The sequence below is a fragment of the Diachasmimorpha longicaudata genome, chromosome 2 (genome assembly GCF_034640455.1).
Source record: "Diachasmimorpha longicaudata isolate KC_UGA_2023 chromosome 2, iyDiaLong2, whole genome shotgun sequence".
NCBI classification, from domain to species: Eukaryota; Metazoa; Arthropoda; class Insecta; order Hymenoptera; family Braconidae; genus Diachasmimorpha; species Diachasmimorpha longicaudata.
The window spans coordinates 11,412,279-11,436,048 of NC_087226.1; the positions used below are offsets into that span (position 1 = coordinate 11,412,279).

At 39.5% G+C, this 23,770-nt stretch overlaps 1 protein-coding gene across 5 annotated transcripts in view; it reads right to left on the reverse strand.

Annotated features, from left to right (window-relative positions):
- The window catches only part of Gfrl (Glial cell line-derived neurotrophic family receptor-like), a 161,129-nt gene that overhangs the window by 30,071 nt on the left and 107,288 nt on the right, over positions 1-23,770 (reverse strand). For 2 of the 5 annotated variants that reach the window (XM_064138430.1, XM_064138431.1), the window contains 7 exons: positions 13,391-13,518; positions 7,682-8,455; positions 6,730-6,903; positions 2,517-2,613; positions 2,270-2,422; positions 958-1,095; positions 568-773 (listed from right to left, as the gene is read on the reverse strand). In XM_064138430.1, the coding sequence (XP_063994500.1) occupies positions 568-773; positions 958-1,095; positions 2,270-2,422; positions 2,517-2,613; positions 6,730-6,903; positions 7,682-8,455; positions 13,391-13,518 (1,670 nt within the window). The remainder of the gene's footprint in view (positions 1-567; positions 774-957; positions 1,096-2,269; positions 2,423-2,516; positions 2,614-6,729; positions 6,904-7,681; positions 8,456-13,390; positions 13,519-23,770) is intronic. The other 3 variants (XM_064138432.1, XM_064138434.1, XM_064138442.1) reach the window with 3 other exon arrangements.

A 23,770-nucleotide genomic window follows, 5' to 3' on the forward strand; every position in this document is an offset into this window, starting at 1 on the left:
ATTGATAATTTGAATTTTTTTTTCTATCGATCATGTAAATAAAATCCCTGAATGAAATTACCAAAAACTCGTGGAAATTCGATAGAAACCCAATAGACTTGTCTAATAAATCCACTAACCTTTTCCGCAAAGTATTTTTATACGTGTAAGTATGCATCTTCTTTTAGAAAAATCATCCGAGGATAAATTATTATTACATCGTACCTATTGTCGCCTGTTGAAACGTCCATTAAATTTAACAAGATGCATTTCCAACCACGACACTCGTTAAAAAATTCATTGACCTACATTCGAGCATTGAATAAAGCAAACATAAAAGGGCTATAAAAAGATTCAATTGTCAGTCAACAGATGAATTTTACGATCGATTTTAGAGGCCAGGTTGAAATCGCCCTACGTCCAAGGATTGTCGTAACACGTTAATACCACAGGGGACACACTGAGATGGGGCTAAAGACGGTTGGAGATGAAACTTAGACACATCCCACGGGACAATATGATGGGGCTGGGAGCACGTGGTACTATTACGATCCTGACGAGTCTGTTGTATGGACATTATTAACTCACCCACGCAGGGATTAACCCAGAGGAGTCGCTGCCAGCCAAGGCAGTCGTACATTTGCGTCATGTCAGTGCCTTTGCAGGCGCAGTTTGATCTCAACTCTGTTCCAAGAATACCAAGCATTGCACGTCTGCAATCACCCGGCGGTCCTGCACACTTCTTTGTTACACTGTCTACGGCACAACTCTGCTCGTAATGCTCCAATTTATTTCTAAGTGATTGAAGAAGAAAATGAAAAGAATTAAATGGAAAAATCAGGACAATTTATATCACAAAATTGATCAGTTGAAGTGAGAAACAAACTGGGAATTCATGTCAACACGACATTGTTTATGTTTTCTGGTTAGTAAATCAGTAATTTGGCCTGAATTGGAATTTTTGAACTTCACCCTCACCTGCAGACTCTGTCCTCCTTGCAAATTTCAGCTAAACCATGACAAGTGGGCAGCTCAGCAAGATCATGCCCCTGTGCACAGACTGGGTGTGTTTTCTCCTGGGCTATCATGCATTCGTCTTGCTTATCCTGAGTTTTTCTAATAGTAAAGATAACATGAAAAATATTCAACTTCACTATTAGGTAACAGTTGGTGAATCACCTCTGAAATAAATGTCTTATAATATCACTAGAGACAACGTATATATCAGAGAGAAAGATCCTGTTCTCGAATCTACGTAAAGAAGTAGTATACATCGATATTAGTCAGACCAGTTGTTCCGGAGTATTGAGTCGGATATTCTCCTTTTTTTCCAATAAAAAGAGTTGCCATAAAATAACAAATAATTTATGCCACCAATTGGAGGACTAAAAATACTCTGACGGGAATTTGATTTTCTACTTTAAAGCCTGAGATACTAAAAAAAACTATTAAAAACGGCTTTACGAGTTCGCGAGCAAATTTATCACTGTCGTGTCCTACTAATTTTTCGTGCATTTTTTTTTCTGTTAGACAGAGCTATTCCCGATATATCACCCAAGTACATGTACACGGAATTCTTAATAAGTGTAAAATTACCCCAACTTCAGCTCCCAAGACAGACATTGTTCACAGTGAATCAAACCATAAAGACGGTACAAAATATTTTATCAAATGAAAGCCAAGTTGAACTCTTCCGGGAATCCCTTGTATGCCCTACGCAAGTGTGACTTGTACGAGAGGTTCTGCATTTCACAGGAACCCCTGAACAATACGTTTAATCCGTGGCGGATATATAACAATAACTAAGGAAAAATGGGAACAATGGAAAATGTAGCTATTATCAACGCGGTAACTTGTTCATTGTCAGAGTACCTCCATTGAATACCTCACAAATATCAGTATACCATCAACGAAAAATTTTATAATTAATAGCAAGACGAAAAATCATTAAGTTTAGCCAAGACAACTGAACAAATTGGTCAGCGGAAGTTGTAATTAAATGTTCTCACCCCAAATAATCGTTTTCTAATCCTCTCAAAGTATCAAGGAGGGAAATTGGCTCGTTAATTGGGTACGTGTAAACCAACGAAGTACTCGCCCATTCGTTTGTCTCAACGTCACGGTAACGTAACCCACTTGAAATTGTCCAACAATAAACCATTCCTTCTCCTACCGCGTTCTCCACCTCCTTTTTACTCAACTTTCTCGACTTGTATCAAAGTATCCCACACACTCACAAGCACCACCAAGTGCCTCCTCAACTCTTCAATGAATGAGAACTATTACTCACTTGCACAGGCAAAAAGCAATCTCCATGGAGTGTCTGTCGTTGGCCTTCTTGTAGAAATACTGAAGGGCGTTCATGCACTCGTTACGTGCACAGCTGGCCAAGTCGCAGTGATTCAGCACGGGTTGAAATAAACCACTGCATTCGGTGTCGTTTCTGGTGGTGATGAAAAAAAAAAAAAGACAATTCAATTTGTCAATTGAAAATTTGCATTTCAGAGCTGGTGAAAAGCTATTGTGATAGTTTTTACCTGCATAGCTCGAACGCATTGTGACACGTGGTCGTCAGCACCAGTTTCATGGGCTGGTGGATGATCCTCTCGGTGTCAATATCTGCGCCACTGGGATCTGGTGGGGAATTTAATAATTCATGGACGCAGTTATGCATTGGTTTGAATTTTGAAGCGACGAGGTACAACTTGCGATATTATTTCGAGAGTGCGGTAGGAACGAACGAGGAAGTATTTTTGAAACTTTCCTGCTATAGAAATATCTCAATTAGTCTGTGTTCTATAATCGCAAACGGACCTTCATCTCATTAAAAGACTTATTTGAAAATTAGGAAATTCGGGTTGACGTGAGAAACTTCTTCGATGAAAATTTTATCGAGCTCTGATTCCAAAGAAATCATTAAGAAAAATTGCAAAAATTTTTATCATACAGTGATGAATTATACTAGCTCCATGAAATATTCACTCTAATCATCTTTTTTGCATGCGTCCAAGGTATCGATAATCTGTTCAACCTAATGGATGAATCTTCCTGCCGCTGAAGTGCATTAAATCGATAGAGTTGAATCCGGTGAATATTGAAGTGACTTTTACCTCCTCAGAGGTATCAAGCACGTCTGGGCACTGCCTAGTTGGGGTGAGAAAAATGAGTACCGAACCGCGAAACCCAATGGGATAGTCCTTCTCTCGGGAATGACTAGTCGTAAGTCTGCGACGAGAGGGGTTGGATTCGACGGGGTTTATTAAGACAAACGAGCCTGATTCTCTAGCCATACCCTGTTGCCGGTAGCAACCCTTCGGAATGAATTGGGAGAGGTTAATAACCCTAATCATACCACCATCAGACATCAAGGGTCAATGCTGTCTGCAGCAAAAGCTGACAAAGGAGTGAGGATCTTCAAGACAGATATAGCAAACAACAATTATGCAATTGCAGAAAATGTTCAGACAACAGAATTGAATAGTACTGGTAACAGTGGAGAACTGCCTGAGGGGATTCATTGTTAAACGTTTCACTAAGAATTACATTTCAAGTTTGTCTTCGAGGATATCCTTGAGTCAAAATGTGAAATTTGTATATCAGTTGTATTAAGGTAGAGTTGATCGTGGCAAAAGGATGCCAGGCGCAGTGAAGCCTCCAGTTAGTCTCCGACTGAATCACCTACCAGCAACTTCCACCAAACCCCTAGGAGCGACTGTGACTTTATAAGTGAGCTATTTCACCATGAAAATGATGGAAGACAACGGTGTAGAGGGGAGAAATGTCTCGAGGAGTTCAGAGACACAGTTGAAAGACGTTCAAAATAAATTTTGTATACCGAGTGAAATAATTATCAGAATAACGTATTAAACTACGTTTTGAACTTTAAAGGTACGAAGATTTCTCCAACCCTTTCAAAATTTCAAGTTGGTGGCCTCATTTACAAAATACATCCTAACGATTTAGAAAATCCTTCCTGGTGTTAATGCATTGAAATGTATTACCAGATTGCAGAAGTATATTTTTCATAAAACAACAGGAATGGAAAATTCAGAGAATGATCTGATGGTGAATTGAGATCCAAAAAACTCAAGAATTTACTCCAGTCGACGGGTCTCCACTAGGTAAATCGAGCTCTTCTCACTCCAGTCATTGCAGAAGAAAACTATGTTGAAACGGTCAGAGAAGAATTTCTGCTTCCTCGTTATACGATAGGGCTTAGGTGAAACTATTTACTGGAACGAGCTTTCACGGAAAAATCCAGTAATGGCAAATCGAATTTTCTCCACTCATACTCTCTCCCCATTTTCTTATCCCCTCGAAAACCACTGCACCCGGAGAGAACTTCCACCCGGGAACGATTCATAGACTCATGTTAACACGAAGTAGAACAAAAAAAAATGTTCGTATGGATCTCCTGATTATGTTCCCATTCAATTTGCATCGTCCAACTGTTGTTTATTCTCTACCACTTCCTCCATCCCTTCGATGCGTAAACACTTTGATTAATGGGACAATTCCAGTGACTTACACTCACCACCGCACAATGATCACAATCTTGGCTTTTATTGTCGCTCGAAACAATATTCATCGTCATAATTCTTCTTTAGGACGCTATCGCCAACGATTATGTCAGCTCACTCATCCCCTACCCCAGTGCTTCATATCGCATTCTTGGTTACCATTGTGCTTCACATAATATCCACGGTATTCATTAAAGAACAATTAACCTCTTGGAAAACAAGTGGTGTAACACGCGGGGGCTTAATAACCCGCCGCCAGAGCAAGATGATAAGGCAGAAAGGATCTGGGGTAACAAGAGAGAAAGTGAGAGAGAAGTTGTGAGGATGTCGCTCAGGGAATTCAACAAAGAAGAAGTGTAATAAGGATATCTCTCTCTGGATTCGTGACAAAACATTTTGTTGGTTAGCTCCAAGGAAAAATAGAGACACACTGGAGGAGTTAGGGTGGAGGTACTGGTTATTCTGGGGACGTTTTGCAATGGGCGAAGGAGTATTGCATTTTGTGCACGTGAATCTTTCTGGATAGTCGTTGCAAATGAGAAAAAGAAATGGTGGATTGTAGCCGATTCCACTAATTGGAAAACGTGTCCTGCAAACTGGTTTGATCGATGTTAGCCTCCAACCACAGCTAACAAACGTATTTATAAAGATGAACAAATTTCGAGTGGAGATGAAAGGATTGTACGTGGATGGCTCACTCGTGATAGTTTTTGGGACAAGTTTGTAGATAGGAGGAGGGTAAAAGTTGCACCATCGGATAATTTTACCGAGGGTGAGGGAAGATTTCACGTGATAAATTGAGCGGAGTACGATCGTGTTATGATGTTATCGTGAACCTTTGCGTTATATTTTGAAACGAAATTTCACAAGTTTTAGCGTGATTTGGGTAGGGCAATGGTGTCAGAGTGGTTGAGGGTAGTTGTGGAAAATCGCAACCGGATTTTAGATATACGACCGACGGTGGGGAAACGTGGAAATGAGAGTTGGTCCATGCTGGAAGCCGGTTGAAATTAAATTAAACTATCCTTCTGCCGGTGTGATAAATCATATTGCTGAGTTTGTGAGTGCAGAGGGAAACGAGATGAATATCGTGAAGTGGTCTCTCAGCCTGTTTGGATTATCGATTCTCGACTTCTTTCGGCTCTTGTTTCTCATCTCATTGCGACGAACTACGTCAACCCCTCACCTCATTCCCACGAGTGAACCGCGTGTCGACGATAATGGAGAGCGTTATGTAGCCATTTTCTTTGGGTAATAAAACAAGTCGTAAAATCTCGAGGTCACGTGGTCGAGAAGTAATCGGGGAAACATTAAGTCAAACTGAAGATTTGCAGATTTCCAGGGGCGGTGGAAAAAAAAAGTACAACACAATCAAGATCAATCACGTGAGCTAAAGGAAAAAGGGGGAGGAGGGATTTTATATGCACTCGTGGAAAGGGAGACCATAACTAACGATGAGAATCGATTTCTCCTCACCTCAGTGGTGTGTGATGTTGTAGGATGGGTGAGTCTTGAAAGGGGTAACGATCTATCGTATACCTTGGCATCATTACCAGGCGCCCCGAAAGTGCATTTCGAGCGAAAAATAAATCGATTCTATCATGCCCTAGTGGCGCGAGCACAGGCGACAGCTTGGGTATCATCCTTAATCGAGTCTAGTCGTGATCGAAAATCGGGAATATCAGCGGTGATCGATCAGACGACAGAGATGGAGAGATAGATAGAGAGCAAGTCTTTTGGATGTGCATCCCTGTCAACATGCAGCTAAGTTACATCGGGTTTTAGAGAGTTCGAGGGTTGAATAATTATGGTTAGCATATTGGAGTTATTTGGCATGGTGTTCGATCCAGATTGTGCACCTGTGAGTAGCAATTCGAATGAACCTCGAGTTTCAAGCCCACATAGCATACGTGATACTCTCCTGGTTGCAGATCAGAAATATCACATCTGTTTTGACCCAAATTTACCCATTAACGTGGTTAAATTATTCCATTCGTCGTAAACCACAACAACTATTTAATTCCTGATGTGTTTTCCTTCTTTATACCTCTACATGTCAAGTCAGTTACCAATATTCAGGAGAAAAATTGATTTACCATCCTGGGCATGCTTCTTCACCTGAATTTCTACTCACCTGATGGACATTCTTGGCACTCAGACAAGTGTGCGATAAACTCTTGAATTTCTTCAACTATAATGAACTTATGATGGTGAATTAACGTCAACTTACCATCATGCTCATCAGTATGATTTCTATGATGATGTGGGTGATGCCGGAAGCCAGGCAGTGCAAGTTGCTTCAAAGCATGAAGATCCTGATGATTGGCGTCGATCAATGGATTCTCCAACTGTGACTCGATGATCTCAAAACTCGTAGAGTTGTCGGGATGAGAGATGATTTTCACTGTAAACGCGGGCTCAGTGTATCGCGATAGTTACTAAAGGATGTGCAATTGAAATACTCCAAATTGCTCCAACAGATGACCGACGAGTCTCACCACACACCCATCTCCCCTCAACCTCCATCACTTCATCTATTCTAGGTCTGAGCGCTCTTCGGTGAGAGGGGACTCGCAGAAATATTTTCAAAGAAAATACGAAGGATAGATGAAGGTGGAGGTTGAAGGGTATAATCTACCCATTGTCATTTCACTCGACGATTATGAAAAGGAACAATGGTGGAGTCTCACTGGGGTGAGAGTCATCGGTGTCCATTTGGTATATACTCCCTCTTTCACGACACCAAAGAATCAGTAGGGGTTGAGGGAGGATGAGTGTCTTAACACATTGTTCTAAACTCAGGCGCCTTTTTCACCCTGAAGACACTCAATCTTTCGTGCACGATTGAATCGACGTTTGAAAAGAGGGCAGATGAAGTGGAGACTATTTTCTGTACGAGTATTGCAAGAGACACCTGGACAATCAAGACAGATAAGAGTATTGCTGCAGTGAATGTGCCGCCGTGTTATCGGTTGTTCAAACGTCATCTCCCAAGGGGGAAAAAACCAACAGACAAACCAAGAAGCATGAAAAATCGAAACGACGAAGCACTCTAATCAATCTCGATTATCGAGGTACCAGGGATAGCTCGATCATCGTGGCTATGTAATGTTGAATACTGACAAAAAAAGAACATCAATATTATTGTGAAATACCGGAGAAAAAAAAAAATCATTACGAACCTTGATCGACAAAGCCATCAAAGGCTTCGCGAAGATCGAAGAGACGATCGACTGGCATACCAATACGATGGCCGAATTCATCAGTATCATCGTAACGATTGATAACAATAGCACCGTGCTTGTAGGTAGGTCTCGGTGCAAATACGTTGGTGCCAGGTTGGAGCGGTGGTGCTGATTGTGCAGGATCATAATTTTTCACTATTGTGGATGGTGCAGGTTGTGCAGGTGAATCGGGATGATAATCATGGTGATGTCTTTCGCGATGATGTTGGTGCAATTTGTTGTTGTGCTGATTATAATTATCATGCTCGCGTTTGTGCTCTGGCTGCATATCATGCTTGGGCTTATTCGACAGGGAGGAAGAAGAAGATAAAGAAGAAGAAGCGGACGGAGATGAATTAATGCCCTTGCTATCTAGCCCTAATTGTCTAGTTCCTCCACTGGATCCATCCAACCTTCTCAGTTGATGATTGCTGATGTCTATTGGTGGCTTTGATTGATCTGAATCCGGTGGGATTAGTGGATTCGGTTTTATACCGTATCTACCAGTGCCAGTGCTACCTGGCAATTCTGGTATACCATAGTGATTGTGATGACGATCACTATCATCGATATCGTAGCTATAGGTGCGCGACGTCGCGGGGAATAGAAAATGGGGGTACATACTGGTCGGGGGCAACCAGATCTCTTGGAAGTTCTCCTGCTGGGGGTCGAATGGATATAGGGCCGAGTCCGTTCCCGATAGGTCTACGGACGCGGAGGAAGGCAGAAAGTCTGAAACACAGAAGCAGAGACGCGGGCGTACGGTGTGAGTGGAAAATGTGCGCTTTGATACTTTGTGTGCACGATTTTTGATCATGATCATTTGATGTGATGAAGTTTCATGATAATAGTGATAATGATGATGATGATGATAATGTTGATGATGAGCATTGAACAGATAGGTTTTAACTCTAATTGGTCAGCGAGACATTGAGGAGAGGAAAGGTTCATTATATTCAGGAATTATGGACAGGCTCCTTTTCATAAATGAGTACCCGTGTTTGAACAAAAAGAAAATTGTCCTGGTGGGCGCAGGGGTGGTGAGAGGAGGGCTTTTAAATTGAATTTTCATAGTGAACGACTCAGTTGGTGCTCCCGCGAGTCCCGACCTCGTTTACTCTACGTGAATACTGACAGAAATTACTTTGAAATTTGTCCCGGAAAGAAAATTTTTCATGGACAAGTAAGAAGTAAAAGGAACGAGCCAAGATGAGTATGGACGAATAAAAATGATCAAAAATATGAATAAATGTTACGCGATTCATGCTGGCCTACACGTGTCGCAATGGAAATGAATATTTTTTGACGAGACACGTACACATCCTTTTCCCAAACCCCTCACTCTAGCTCTCTCTCCCGCCGCCGTTGAGTGCCATAAAGTGTCACGAAACTTCATTCTGAGTCGTCGCATCTTCAAAACTTTATATCGGATTTTCAGGAGTGAATAAGACGAACGAATTTGAATAGCATCAAGCGTCGTGATGGCACTCATACTCGCTTGGATTCTCAAGACCTCAGGGGTTGTCCTGTACCACGGCATCTCGAGTTATTTTGTTTACAGTGTCAGCGAAATTGTGAATTCCCATGGGCAATGACTTTTTCATTTCCGCGTGATATACAATCCGTAAAAGTGTAATTTTTACTATTCGATTTTCATGGAATATTGATTGACAAGCGGAGCGATAAAGGATTGTTGTAGTGGATCAGGACTGGATGACAAATGATTTGCAAGTGATTGTGAATGATTTGTGTTATGAATACAAGATTGTCTCAAACGAAAACAGAAGAACAGGTAGAGAGTCAAATAGATAAGAGTAGAAATACACATGCATGGATACATCCTACGTACACATACTCATAATCCAATGATTTCTATAAAAAAAACAAGAGTTGGAAGATAATCAACGCTAGACAGATGTTTGCATGCAATTCTACAACGCATGCGGTGTTTGTCTCGTTTGCGCTGATCATACGTTCATGTGACATTCAAAATCATTGAAAATCAAGAACTAAAATTTATAAAATTCAACAGATATTCCTTTGTCCTCAACCATTGGTTTTATCGTTACTATTCGCTGTCACGCTGTGATGCGTGCTACAGTGACAAGAATTTCTGGTATTTTGAAGCGTTGGAGCATACGAGTTACGTCCCCAGCACGATACATTCTTCCGGTAATAGATAAAAATGAAATACCGCTTTTCCGGTGAATGAAACATCACGGGAATTTGATAAAGAAATGTTTTCTTATTTTTTAATCAGCTGGTGTAGTTTAACAATCATGATTTTGATAGATTTGACTAATTCAAAATACCAGAATTCCCCGTGTGCGTAATTTTGCTCATTGCACAAGGGTAGATGCCAGTGATTTCGTGCACACGTGACGTTTGTGAAAGGCATTCTGCGAGTGCATTTTGGTATCCATCCCCCGATGCTTATTCGAGCTTATAACCACGTGGGAAATGGTGTAAACATACTCGATGTGACACGAGATAGGTCCAAGGGAGAAAAGGAGATGGGGGATATTTTATTTCGGATATCGTGAGATATCCGGGAGCAATACGATGCGACAATTTTTCGTTCGCAGTCTCACGAACGATATCAAAAGTAACATTTTAATGGAGTCAGTTAATGAAACGATAAATTACATTCATATCTGTGAATACAGTTTAAGCTGATGTTGCAATGCAATGGAACAATCATCCCTGCATCTGTCATAATTGGATGCTTCACATGATATCAATTGATAGATCAATGGTCTATGATTATTTTTCTGGTGGAGTGATAAAGGGAGGCAAGTACATTTTATTCGGCATTAGTTAGGTGAATAACAAAGATTTTGTGATAAATTTTGCCATCTCCTTTCACACATTATTTATTGATCGAAAATTGAGGTTCGGTATAATATGGACTTCTCCCATTTTATCACTTCACTACTGATTTCATGTTTGGTTGATTAGAGTTAAAATGATCGAATGTTTTTCGATGAAATGATGAATGATTGTATGATTGTTAGTGAGATATAAAGAATTTGTCAATTTTCGTCGTTCAAAATTTTGAAAAGTATTTTTTTCTCTATTTCTTTCATCGATTCTGTTATTCATCGGCCCCATATTCGAATAGAAGTAAATTCTTTCGAGGGACAAAATTATTCCGTGGAGGTTGCCACAGGGCTCTCATTCATATTCATATTCTACAGCTGTGCCTCGCACTTGGGGTGAACCAAAAAATGAGTACATGATGAAAGAAAAGAGGAAAACAAAATTGAGTTGAATTTATTTTTGTTCCGAATTTAAATTCGAATAAAATTCTTGAAATGGCGTATTACGAGATATTAATTTATATACTGATATTAATACATTAATAATATTTATTTTCTGGACGTGAATTATGAAAATGGTTTTGTAAATAAAGTGAAAAATTTGTTGAATATCAATCATGACCTTTTGCGATTGAGTGACATATTTTTAATGGAACTCTAGTAATAATACGAGTTACTGAATTGGCCAGGTAATTATCAACAGATTTTCCTCTGTAAACTCTTCCAATTTTTCCTAGTTAACGAAAATGATTACGAGTTAAATGAGAGAATCAAGTCAATGACTGGATTCTAGTTGGGTTCCTCGAACTTTATGATAGTAGTAGAATGAGTGATTTAGATAGAAAACATTTCAAGTTGATATCGACTCGAATCAAGTTCAAAGATCAAATTGAATAACATCCGACAAACGGTGATTTCAATGAGGAGATCGATTCAAGTCGATATCGAGTTCCTGCAGACAAGCCGCAGAAAGAGATTAATTTAAGCCGAACGAGCGGATTCAATGAAGCTCTTGAATCAAGTTGAAGAATTGACCTGAATCAAGTTGAATTGAACTCCAATTACGTTATCGCCAGATGTATCTCTCTGAGGGCAACTGGGTTTATTTATAATTTTATTTTTTTATCACGATTCAGTCTTATTAAAGTTGCGTCAAATCAATTCCTCGATTCGATTCGAGATCATTTGTTTGGGTAGAGGCAGATGAAGTCGACTCGTACAGTCTATGATACGAACGTTTAGACACATTCAATTGGGCAAATGGAGGTTGAAGTTCAATATTGTGAAAAATTGAGTGAATGGGATGTTTTATGGAGCAAAAAAATATGGCTCACACAGGCGATGAACGTGGCAGTTGAACGAGCTCGCGTTACTTACGGCCAATCAAGTTGGTTCAATGCAAACGGCAATTCCTAATGATGAAATGCAATTAGTAGCATCTTTGATCCTGAATGTGTAAATCTGTACCCACTATCATAAGTGGTAATTATTATTCGTTATCAAAGGGATTATGCCAGTGAAGGATTATCAGCATGAGCTAACCGGTGGAATATCTAATACCATAATATTGATTCTGACACCGCCAGTCGTTACGTAATAGTTTGATGCAAATTTTGTGAGGAATATTAAATGGATTGAAAACAATATCAACAATTCATTTTCTGTCACTAGAAATTTTGAAATGTTCAATTTATTATTTTCTTCTGTGATTTAAGAATCAAATCGAAAGTAATAACTTGGGGGAATGATCAATACTTCGGTGGAGAATTCACTTGGGAAAGTATTATGTATGAATTTTACATATTGGGTAATGACTGAGAATTATGTTCCCAGTAATACTGGGGTGCATTCACCTGGAAATGGAACCCAATTACTACGACATCAGCAATTATTTCCCGGAACTGTTTCATGTGTGAATGAAGGAATTAACTTTCATGAAAATGCATCATTTATATCATTCTGAAAAGTTGGACGGTCGTGTGGAATTATTAACTCTATTCCCATTCCCATGATGATTTCTCAGTGTTTCAGGATCAAAGATGCTTCATACTTTACTGATATGATTAAAAATTCCAATAACACGAAAAATCTGAAAATCGATGGACTGACATTGAAACAATTTCTAAAAACATAATAACGTTACAACACCAAATATCGTGACGAGATGCCAACATTATCCAAATGTACTCATAATAATCATTCGTCGTGATATCACCAGGTGATTCCGCACAGAGAATTTTTAGAGAAAAATTCATGGCTCCGAATAAGCAACCCTGGATCGGTCACCTCATTAAATAAAAATAATTAAGCGAATGAAATTAATTCAATATCATAATTGAAATTAAACTTAAGTTGATTTACTGGAATGACCAAAAGACTATAGTTTTCAAAGAAAATAATCGATACAAGTCCAAATAGAAATCAATTAGTTACTATAGTTGAATTATTATTTTTCACGTTAGTTATGTAAAGTCAAGTAGACAAAGCTGAAGCTCAGTCGCAGGGTCGTCTATGGTGACCAAACTAGGGTTAAACGAGGCTTCATTTACAGCCTAGTGAAAATGATGGTGTAGCTCCAGCAATATCATTCCACAACGAGAAAAAAATATTCCGTAGATTAAAAAAAAATCCTTAGCACTACCCAAAACTTTATGGCTCTGCAAAGGAATTTCTTTTGGAACAAAATTCAATTTTTGGCGCCACAAGATCATTTTTATTAAAGTGTGAATGGTACCTCGCTTATGCGTTCTGATTCATGAATTTTTAATAATTGTTTTCACCGTGCATGAACCCATTCTAAAGACAAAAAACAAATTAAGTGATCAAGAATGAGTGTGGGCTGACTTACCGACACATGGATTATGATTAATCATTGAAAATATCTTATCGCATCGTTTTTTCATTTGATTTGCCGGACATATGCAGCCAAACAGAGGTGACAATCGAAGTTGAGTCCAGGCGTCGTGACAAACTTCTCTGTAATCATAAATAAAAATATTTATGAGAACAATTTTTTCAACTGCTACTTTAATTTCTACCTGAGAAAGCATTTCACAGTTTCTCGTCCCCAAAAGTAAAGTAATTATTATAATTATCAAACCTGTTACTGACGACATCAACTTAGAAACTATTCGGAGAATTCACTGAGATTTCAATATCCGATCCTTCTGGAATGTAAATTATTCCAAATGGTTCAGCTTATCGATTGCATGTGAATGCAATTAAATATCTACGAGAGCATTTCTGAAGATGATTACAAGGAGCTCTTATTGCGTTAGTCAATTTCCCATTCCCTTGTCTCTTTTTCCCAACAAAATTCTAAAAATAGCTGTGACCCAACATGATAAAGCCACTGAAATTTCCATCACAATAAAACCAGACGAGTGAAAATTTGGTCTGAATTTTTTACATATCTATCAGATTTGAAATTCAATTTTCATATATCGCTGCGATTTATGCGTATGATTCAATAAAATTGTACATGAGATTCCAGTGTATTCCCGGGGAAAAAATGGATACTGAAATGAACGTGAGAAGTGAAAATATTGAATAAAGGTGAAGACAAAAAAAAATGGTGAGAAGGGATGATTCTACGTGGTGGATAAATTAGGAAGGGAAAAGAAAATAGGAAATCGTGGTGACTGGAGATGGTTGAAGGATTCTCACGGTAAGAATGAAACATCAAACATAAAGAGAAGGATGACTGACGAAAATAGGCCACCGATAGAGTGTTATATATACTATAAAGAAAATTAGCTTCGTGGAAAAAATAGATATTTTATCTGAGAGTGTTTAATGGAATGACACAGATTCACTTGATAAAATTAACAGAAGGAAATTCAATATCTTCATAAAAATTTAATTTTATTTGTGAAAGAATGCGGACTGTTGGCAACAAAAAATAGAATCTATTCTACGACAATCAATTGATCTGATAACTGATTTCAATTATTAATGATTTTATCTGGAATAACTTGCTAGGATTATAACGTGGAAGGAATCCATTGGATCCTGTTTTTTCAGTTTTCAATTATAACAATTGATAAAAAATATTCAATTCAAATATTTATTTCAGAGGGGGAAAAAGAATCAATATCTAACAGAACCTTTCTGTTTAAATTTATCATGAAGACACTTATTTCATATGAAGGGGAGAGATCCCCGCCACGTATACGAGTTAGAAGTTTCGGGTGGTACTGCTCATGAATTGCCCAGTGCCAGAGCACATGGTCAAGATCTTCCTCGAGATTACCCCACTCACTAGAGGATGAATCAATAAACTAGTGTGTTCGCATACAGCAATTCCACAGTGAACTACATCTGCGTAGAAAATTATTGTCCCCATAACAATTAAAACAGTTGAGCTTCTCAGGTGAATAAGTAAACGGAAAAGGAGCTTTTCAGAGCAAAAGTAATTTCAACTAAAATGTGATGAATAAGACTTACTGATCATTAATATTTTTCTAGCAAAACAGATGGGTTGAAAGTTGAGTAACTACCACCGAAAAACTTGCAAAACGTGAATATACGAAACACCGAAGTAATTTCCCTGAGATCTCACTCGTGGTCTAATTGCAGAATGTAATTACAAAATCTCTCCGTAGTTTTCCACCTCTAAAATGATCCCACAACTTATTTTATAATTCTCCTTCCAGCGTGAATGAATTCGATTCAAGTCCACTTGAAGAATGAAATTAAACCCGAAGTATGAACGGACATATTCTTTATACTCCAGTGTCGTTGCTTTGCTGCAGACAACAATATTGCCCCCTGACACGGAGAGAAAGATTTATGAAAACACTTGAAAAGTCTTTTCCCGAGGAAGATTGGCGCTACGTTCCAACCCTCCTCGTACGGGAGAATTGATTGTTTCCAGCGGGTAATGCTCTTGAAAAATTGGAACAAGAGGAATAAATACGTTTACCGCATAATGGCAATATAATTCCCCGCCCCCACCCCCCCCAAGGATCTCTGAACATCCACAATTAAACTGATTTCAAGTGCACTTGTGTTCTTCTAATGCACAAAAAAAAACATCTTCGACATTTTCAAGCTCCTGAATTGCATTGGTTCTCCATGATCACACATACAAAACCGATATATGTCTGATACCTGCAACTAGTTGGAAAAGTTTAAATTAAATTTCAAGTGGAAGGTACGGTTAGCAATGGAGCTGAGGATCCTCGCTATGTGATTTTCCAGCTAAGTGTTTATGTTGTACCTATATGCGCCGAGAAATTTACTAGCGAAAGACATTCAGATAACGATGATTTATCAAGCCCTTAAACGCTACGTGGAAATCCGCATGTGATTCATATTAATTCAAAGGACCACTTGAATTCGAATGACCTTATTAGTGGATCGACGAGGCATGTCAGCATGAAAGAGAGTGAAAAGGAGAGGGGAGAGTATTGGAGAGGATCATTAAAAAGTTCCAATAAGCAAAACACGGAATATTCCCCTCAATTTACTGGAAAAAAAATATAAGCTGGTGGAAGTCGGTCGCGATTGATTGGCTGCTTTTTTGATGGGTTCTAATAATTATAAAACAACAACAACAATACTATAAATCGAGGAGATCAATTATAAAAAATAGTTATCAGTGTTCCTTTAATATTTTCTTCAAACTCGAAAGAAATATTTATCGGAAAAAGGGCTTAAGAGAATAGTTAATTTAATATTCAATACCAAATTCGTGGCACTGAATAGTCTATTCACTAGGTTCTGCTGTTATCTTTAGTATGAGCGCGTCGACGTGCTCGTACAAATAAATAGGAAATTATTCATTGCAGCGAGTCAATTTTTTTAGTCGACAGGATGATACACCTTTTTTTGACGTTGAATTTTGGGTTTCAACGGCAGGAAAAAAATTGCCCTGATATCGGTGTAATAAGTTGAACGAAAATATTCCCCAAAATGTCAGTATTTCCACCGTAACGAAAAAAACAGCAAGGTGTGAAGAAGAAGGACTTGCAGGATAGCGTAAATGTACCTTCTGCAAGTACATTCATAAATATATGATGCGCATCCTCCCTTGTGCACATGTCGTCGGGCAGTGAAATGGGAGCGAGGAAGAAGTCAAGCCCGTCCTTATGAATTTTAATGGGGACGTATCGTCACGTGATAGGCGTAAGGACCATATTCCACCAGGATATCTAGATATAACGTAGGTAGTGCGGGAGGTAGTTTCAACCACACGAACATTGTTTGGGCACTTGGATGCGTATATTGCACACTAAGTCACCAAGCACAATTCCTTACTCTCGGGTACGTGACGTAAATTGATGAATTTACAGCCGATCGTTCTGTTGTCTATCAAATGTCTCTGACTGCTTGATGTTTACGCAGTTTGATGATCAATTTGTAAGGAGTTGTATACCGTTAATTAAGATACTTCAGAGAAGCTGCTAACAATTGAAATTGGACATCTGAGCTCAATTCCAAACCATTCCGAGAGAGAGAGGAATATTCGTGAAAATTACAAAACTATTCACCTTATCGACAACAATAATTCGATTTCAGGATTTTTTTATTATTTCGTACCATCGCATGAAGTATTTTTCACACCTACACTTCAGCCCAAATGATGTGAGCGTCAATTGGAAATTCTGAAGTTATCACATCGCCGGTCAAATTTAGAACCCTCATACTTTGGTGAATAGTTGCCTCACCATTTTCCCTCATTACCCGGTATTCCAATAATCCATGAATAATAAAATAAACTCAAGCCAAATTGACAAACGAATCTCTCCTCAACAGTCCACCCAGCAACCTGGAAAAATATCTCCCCCAATCCTAAAGAAAATACCCAGAAGACAGCATGAAAAATTCATGAAAAGATAACACAAATCGTTAATTGTATTTCGTTAGAAGATAATGAGACCGATGGAATGAGAGTCCGTATAATTGAAAACGCCAGATAAAAATCATCAGACCATTATTATTTCTCGCTTTTTAATTAAACCGACCAGGCCGCTCGTAGTCGCATATAAAAGAGTGATTAAAGTCTACCACGGTTCAAATAAGTAGAGCATATTCCCCTTTTAGCGGCATAACGATGTAATAAGATGACACCATCACCAACGTGAGAAGGCCAAAGGTGTGAGAAAATATCGGACACATAGATGGTTTAAAGGTTGGAGTTACGCTTTTCAAGGAGCAATTAATTCTCACCAACATTGTCCCTCACATTATTCGTCATACCAGTCTCGACACCGAGGGATCGAAGAATTTCTGGAATTTACGTTAGCAATTCCCGTCAGAATGAATAATTGTCCCCACCGTCTTCCGCACTGACACCTTCATTTTTCCCCCAAAAATATATCAACCCCACTATTCCATAACATATCTCACCTCACAAACCCGCTAAAATCAACAGATAACGCAACACAATTATCCATTCCCCTAATAAATAATCATGAAGTTTTATTATCTTCATCATGGACCGTATCAACTACTGCCACAAATATAATTTGAAGATATTACTCAAAAATTCTCTAGCTCCTAATTGAACTCCGTATTTATGGGGCTGAACATTCCAAAAAACCTTACGACGCTATTGTAAAAAAAAACAACTAGAAAAAAAGCACATAATCAACTGCTACACTCTTATACCCCATACCCCAGGCGTTGGTAATGACTAATTAATCTGAATACCCGACAGCCAAGGCAGCATTGTGGCTTCAAAAATATAACTAACCCAAGTAAATTTCAGTTCTCACGGTTAGGTTGGTAGACGAGTAGCTTTTCTTCCATATTAAACCGTACCGTAAGCATGATAAATCCCCGGGTTATTTAAATATTTCATATTCACCGCAAGGGATGTTTCAAACAGTCAAAACTGCTTCTCTGAATCAAAACCATCATAAACATTAAAAATATATTCACCCGCACGGGCGTACGGGCCCTTTAGTAAAACGTAAACAATCATAATGCATATCCGTACATTATCTGGATTGGAAAGCTATAATTTGCTCATCTCCTCCCTTAACACAATTCATTCGGAGTAAACAATGAGCTGAGTTCTATTCGAGGGATGTAATTCGTTGAATGGCTCATCATCAACAACTCTTTTTCTTATTATTAACCTCTTTGGGGGCTTTTTTCCCCTCTCACTCCCTCGGCATGTCTGCATATTGTATACCGTCTGCTTGAGTTTACCGCACTGAATTACCCAGACTCGTTGAGCTACCTTCACCATAAGCATGAAACGCGAAACAGAAGGATGTTATATCGTGGTTCACCTGGTACACAGCAGTCAGTATGCATGTGTAAAATACCCATACACTTTTGTGCAGTGGCATTTGGCTGTTGGTGATGGTGGAAGTTGTCTCTCTTTTTCCAACTCTATGGAGTGAAATAGGTGAGGCGCATGTGGGCAACAAACAGGCTGAAGGGGTGAGAGGGTAACGTCACGAGGGAAAGGAGGACGACTGGTGGTGGGGTGGAGTCTGGGATCTAGTTGGGTTGGATGGCAAAAGCTCGTACGTATAGGTGCCTTCAACCGCATTGCAGAATTACCCGGCCAACGTTCTCCTCTCTCTCTCTCTATTACCCCACCACCCCTCATTCGCCCACCCGCCCCTCACCCCCTTGGTGAAGCATAAAACAACTGGCTGCCGAGGATGGTCATGATGTGCCTTGGGTTGGGTGGATCAGAAGGTGAGCAACTCCACGGAAAGAGAGGAAGGCGATGAGGGGAGGGGAGGATGACCCCTTCTGGAACGGTACAGAGGAATGTCGGTCTCGTTGAGCCGAATTTATGATGCGCTTATGTACGGAAAATAGAAAATAGTACCTGAGGAGTACCTGACTGCTATCTCGGTCTGAAACTGGAAAGCTCTGTGACCTGAAACTAGGTGGTCTGTCTCGCTCGAGGGGGAGGAGAAGCGTCGAAGAGGGCGGTGTGTTATCAAAAGACTTGGCAGGCGTGGATGTGTGGAAATTCTAGTGAGAGAGAGAGAGAGAGAAACTAATCGTTTAGGAAATTCACTCGTTCACGCTGTGGACTTGAAGTCCCAGTGGGACATCAAGAGAGTAAACCAACTGTGGACCTTGACCACCGGTCCGGGTTGGATAAATTTCGTGAAATTTTCCGGAATTAACGAGGCCCATATACCAACGATTTTCACCCACTCCGTTATCCACAAAGTTCTCGTCGTGCAGGTTTTTGGGGGGGAGGTGTTAACGAGCCAACATGGTGGTAGGCTGACTGATTCAAATGTCTCTGGTGTCCATTAATTGGAAAATAAAGTTTTCGGTGAGATACTCGTGGGGATTTGAGCAGATGGACAGAGATCACGGTGTCTGACCACAGGTTGGCGAGGCGGATACTGTCGCTGGGCAATTGTGACAAGTTTCGTGATGAAGTATGACATGCGGTAAATTACGTACTCATGAGTCTCGATCAGTCTATATCTAAGAGGATATATGTCCTGCATCATCGAACTCACTGCAGGATACACTGCAGTCGTTAAATCCTCCAAGCGCATCATGTCGACGTGCCATTCTCAAAGTTTTATCCGCTCGGAAAATTTGATTACGTGGTAAGAAATCGCCGGAAGGCGGGAGTCTCGAGCCAAGACGAGGACGATGATGGCCACTAAGACATCGATCGTCTGTTCACTTTCGTCGCTTCCCTGGTTAAATGTGAGGTTTCATTTCTCCTTGATCGAACCTCCGATGGGCGTCCACCCAGTGCACCCTATAGACCCTTCTAGCGCCTATTACCGGAGGTGTAATACGATTACGAGCGACATCTGGCTGATCCTGATGGCCTTTTGACAGCCCCAATGAAGATCCCGGCGATGTGAGTTGTTCTAGTTGGTTTATTTTTATTATTTTTTCTGTTTCATATTTCTCAGGCTGGTGGCTTATGATCCACGTCTCCCATGATTATCCAATAGTTCCTGCACTTTTTTTTTTCATTGATTTTGCCATAAATGTACAAAGCCGCCAGAGAATGAGAAATAAAAATAGACGCAAGAGAATGGAAATAGTCGGATGGTGGTTGAATACTCGCATAGAAAATCGGCCCGGCATCAATACAGTCTATCCCCAGGGAGATCGAAAATGCCTACATTTTTTTTTCTTCACTCACCATTGTGGATAAAATGGTACTGCTACTGGAGGAATTCGCGAGGCGGGGTTTCTCCTCCGTCTCATCCAATTTTACTGCCATTTGTCGATGCATCCCCCGAGGATCAAATGCGCTGAGCAGCACAAAAATGAAGTGATACGTAAAGACGGTAAGCGAAAAAGAAAATATAAGCAGGCTCTTTGTATCGCAACGGGCGTTTACATCTAAAGTCTAACTCTAGGAAATTGGTGGATGGCTTCATTCCGATCTTTGTTGAACACAGTTTTACCGGAAGCCCGATGTGTTCAACGCAGAGTGAAAGGAAAAGGCCGAAAATTTCAATGAACAACTGCTTGATTTGTCACCCTGAGAATACTCATTTGGGACTTAATGACTAGCGTTCTTGAGGTGCTCATTAAGGAGGAGGTCACTTTGTTATTAGCATCAACAATTTATTATTGATTCCCGCTATTTTATGTCTGATCTCTCGAGGGGAGATATGTTATAGCAATAATATTTCGAGAGATTTTAAAACTTTACTGTCAGAAAATTCTCATTTATCACTATGATTGTATCATATGTCATGAGCATACCTCGTATTGATGCACTGAAAGTGCATTTAAAAAATCGTAAACAAAATTTCATGCGTTTTCGATGAGAGTACATGGACGAGCAAATTATAACGGTACAAAAATATTTTAAAGCTTGCAACTTTTTCGGGTGAGATAAAAAATCATCACGATTATTTAGTAGACTTGTCCTCGCACCGAAACGTTATGCGTTTACCAATTAATAATTAATTAATTAGAAAATTACTTGTCTCGAATAAATATTTATCAAATATTTGTTTTCCGTCAGTTCCTGAGTTTCCACATTTCTTAACAAAAAAAAGCTTCTTTCCGCGAGTGTAAAAATTTTAAAAATGGCTGCCTTTGCTAGATTTGTAGTTCCGATACCGCTAATCGGCGCCAGTCCCTCCAATTATTCTTCGAGAACATAATTTTCAGTTTTCTCGTATTACTTGGGAGGCTCATACATCAAATACCCAGCTGGGAGGGTACGGTTATCGGTGAATCCATCGATTCGTGGATCATCGGGTGAGGCAGAAAAGGAAAGGGGGAGTGGAGGATTCAGGAGATATAGGAGCTTTGGGGGTGAGGGGAGTGGAAAACGTAAACGACGATTTCACGTACGTGCTATCGGAATTCTGCAGTGCAGCTGGCGCACGTGGCCATAGAGTAACACAGGATCTGAAGGTGGAGAGCGACGGGGAGGAGAGTGTGGGAAGAGGCCTGCCGGTTTGTAACATGGGAAACACAGATAACTCGGAGCGACCGGTAATGCAAGTGCTTGTCTGTATACGTATGGGGTCGGGCCAAGGGAACGTTCGAATGGCCGCTGACGTTTGCAGGGTTCATACCACTTCTGAAAGCCATTCAACCTCCCACAACATCCCATGGTGCCCTAATTGCCGTCTTTCAAGGACATATTCGAATTATCGATGATGGCTAATGACGTTCTATCGGCGATTCATTTGGGGAATGGCTGTTGGTAATTTCCGATTAATTTTTATCTGGATTGACGCCCGGAATATATATTTCATTGACAAGTAATGTGACATCTCACGTCAGGAACGGACATGCTTGGCACGAAGTTCTGTAACTCATTGTACCACATCAGTCTTCATGGCCATTTTTCCGTTCGTGATAAAAATGCCGAAATTGTCTACTGATTTTTCAATTTTATGAACATTTCTTAAGCTGACTATAATTGTTATTTCTTCAAAATTTTTGTAGAAGTATTAAATACTTCTTTTGGTCTTAGAGTTGTTACAAAATTGTTTCCTAGCTTCTTGGGGCAATTTCGAAGAACTTCATCGTGATAAAGTAATGAAGAAAATCGCGGGGAGGAATTTAGTGCGCGATAATTCTATCCTCTTCTGTGATTGCTCTGATTTATTTATAGTGGAGGGGAATCAGAGGAGAAAGTAATTTAGACGGTTGAATTGTAATTTTTACTCATAGCGGGAAGAATTATAGAAACTAATATCGCGAATAGTGCATCAATAATATATCCTGTGACGTCATGAGACGTATAACGTTGTATAAAGTTCTGTCTTCGGTGAAAAAAGTTGAAAGCTTCTGGGGTTTTATGTCTCAATGTTTAGTACTCTGTAATACTAAAACTCAGAGGAAAAAAATCCGAGGTTTCTGAAGAAATTCATTTATTCTGAGGTGTGTTTATCCGAAAATCAGAGAAAAAGTTTGTTTTACTGAATTTCCAAATCCTGGAGTGCTAACATCAAGAATTCCGAACTTCTCAAATCAGAAACTTTGTGCACTGACAGAACAATTTCGTTGATGTTCCAGAAATAATTTATTTCAATCTCTTTTCTAATTTGTTTAAATGACACACAGTCGTCGGAGGTGACGGTGTTAAAAAACCGTCAAAACGCTGGGTCAGTAAAAACGCCTCTTCAGTACCAAAACACACCTCAGACTTTTTCTCATATATATTTTTGCGAGCGGCTCTTAAAGTAATAGTCAGGGGTTCTTAACTTAACATCTTTATCTTACAAAATAACTTCGTTAACTGCTGTGTGACACCACAACCAGGCAACCCCCTCTTCAACCCCCCTCGCTCCTTAATCAGTGAATGTAATATTTGAATGCCTCCGGCGGTTTTCATTTTAAAGACTCAGGCACTTGATTTCTGTTCCCAACGGTTCTTGATTTCAGCACACTCAGGTTCTAGACTTGATAACTTTTCTCGGATAAACTTACATTGTTATTAACTTTCCTACCAACAAAGAAGAAGTTCTTGTATTGACTTTAAGTGGAATGTGGAAAATTTTCTTTCAGTAAATTTACACATTCGTTTCCTAAAAGTGTATCATAAGTCATCATCCCCCCCCCCAAAGCTTCATACAAATTAAGACCTGATAATCACATTTAATTCCTAAAATTGCTTCCTTATAATAAAAATTCATTAGCACATAATAATTTTTAGTGTTTTGCTACTGATAAAGTTTTGGAGAACAGGAAAAATTTCGTATATTTACGAACAATCATCGATAATGACGAAAATATTGACATGTGCTTCAGTGGTGACCCAGACGATCCCCATTTACCCCTCAACCTTGTATCAAAT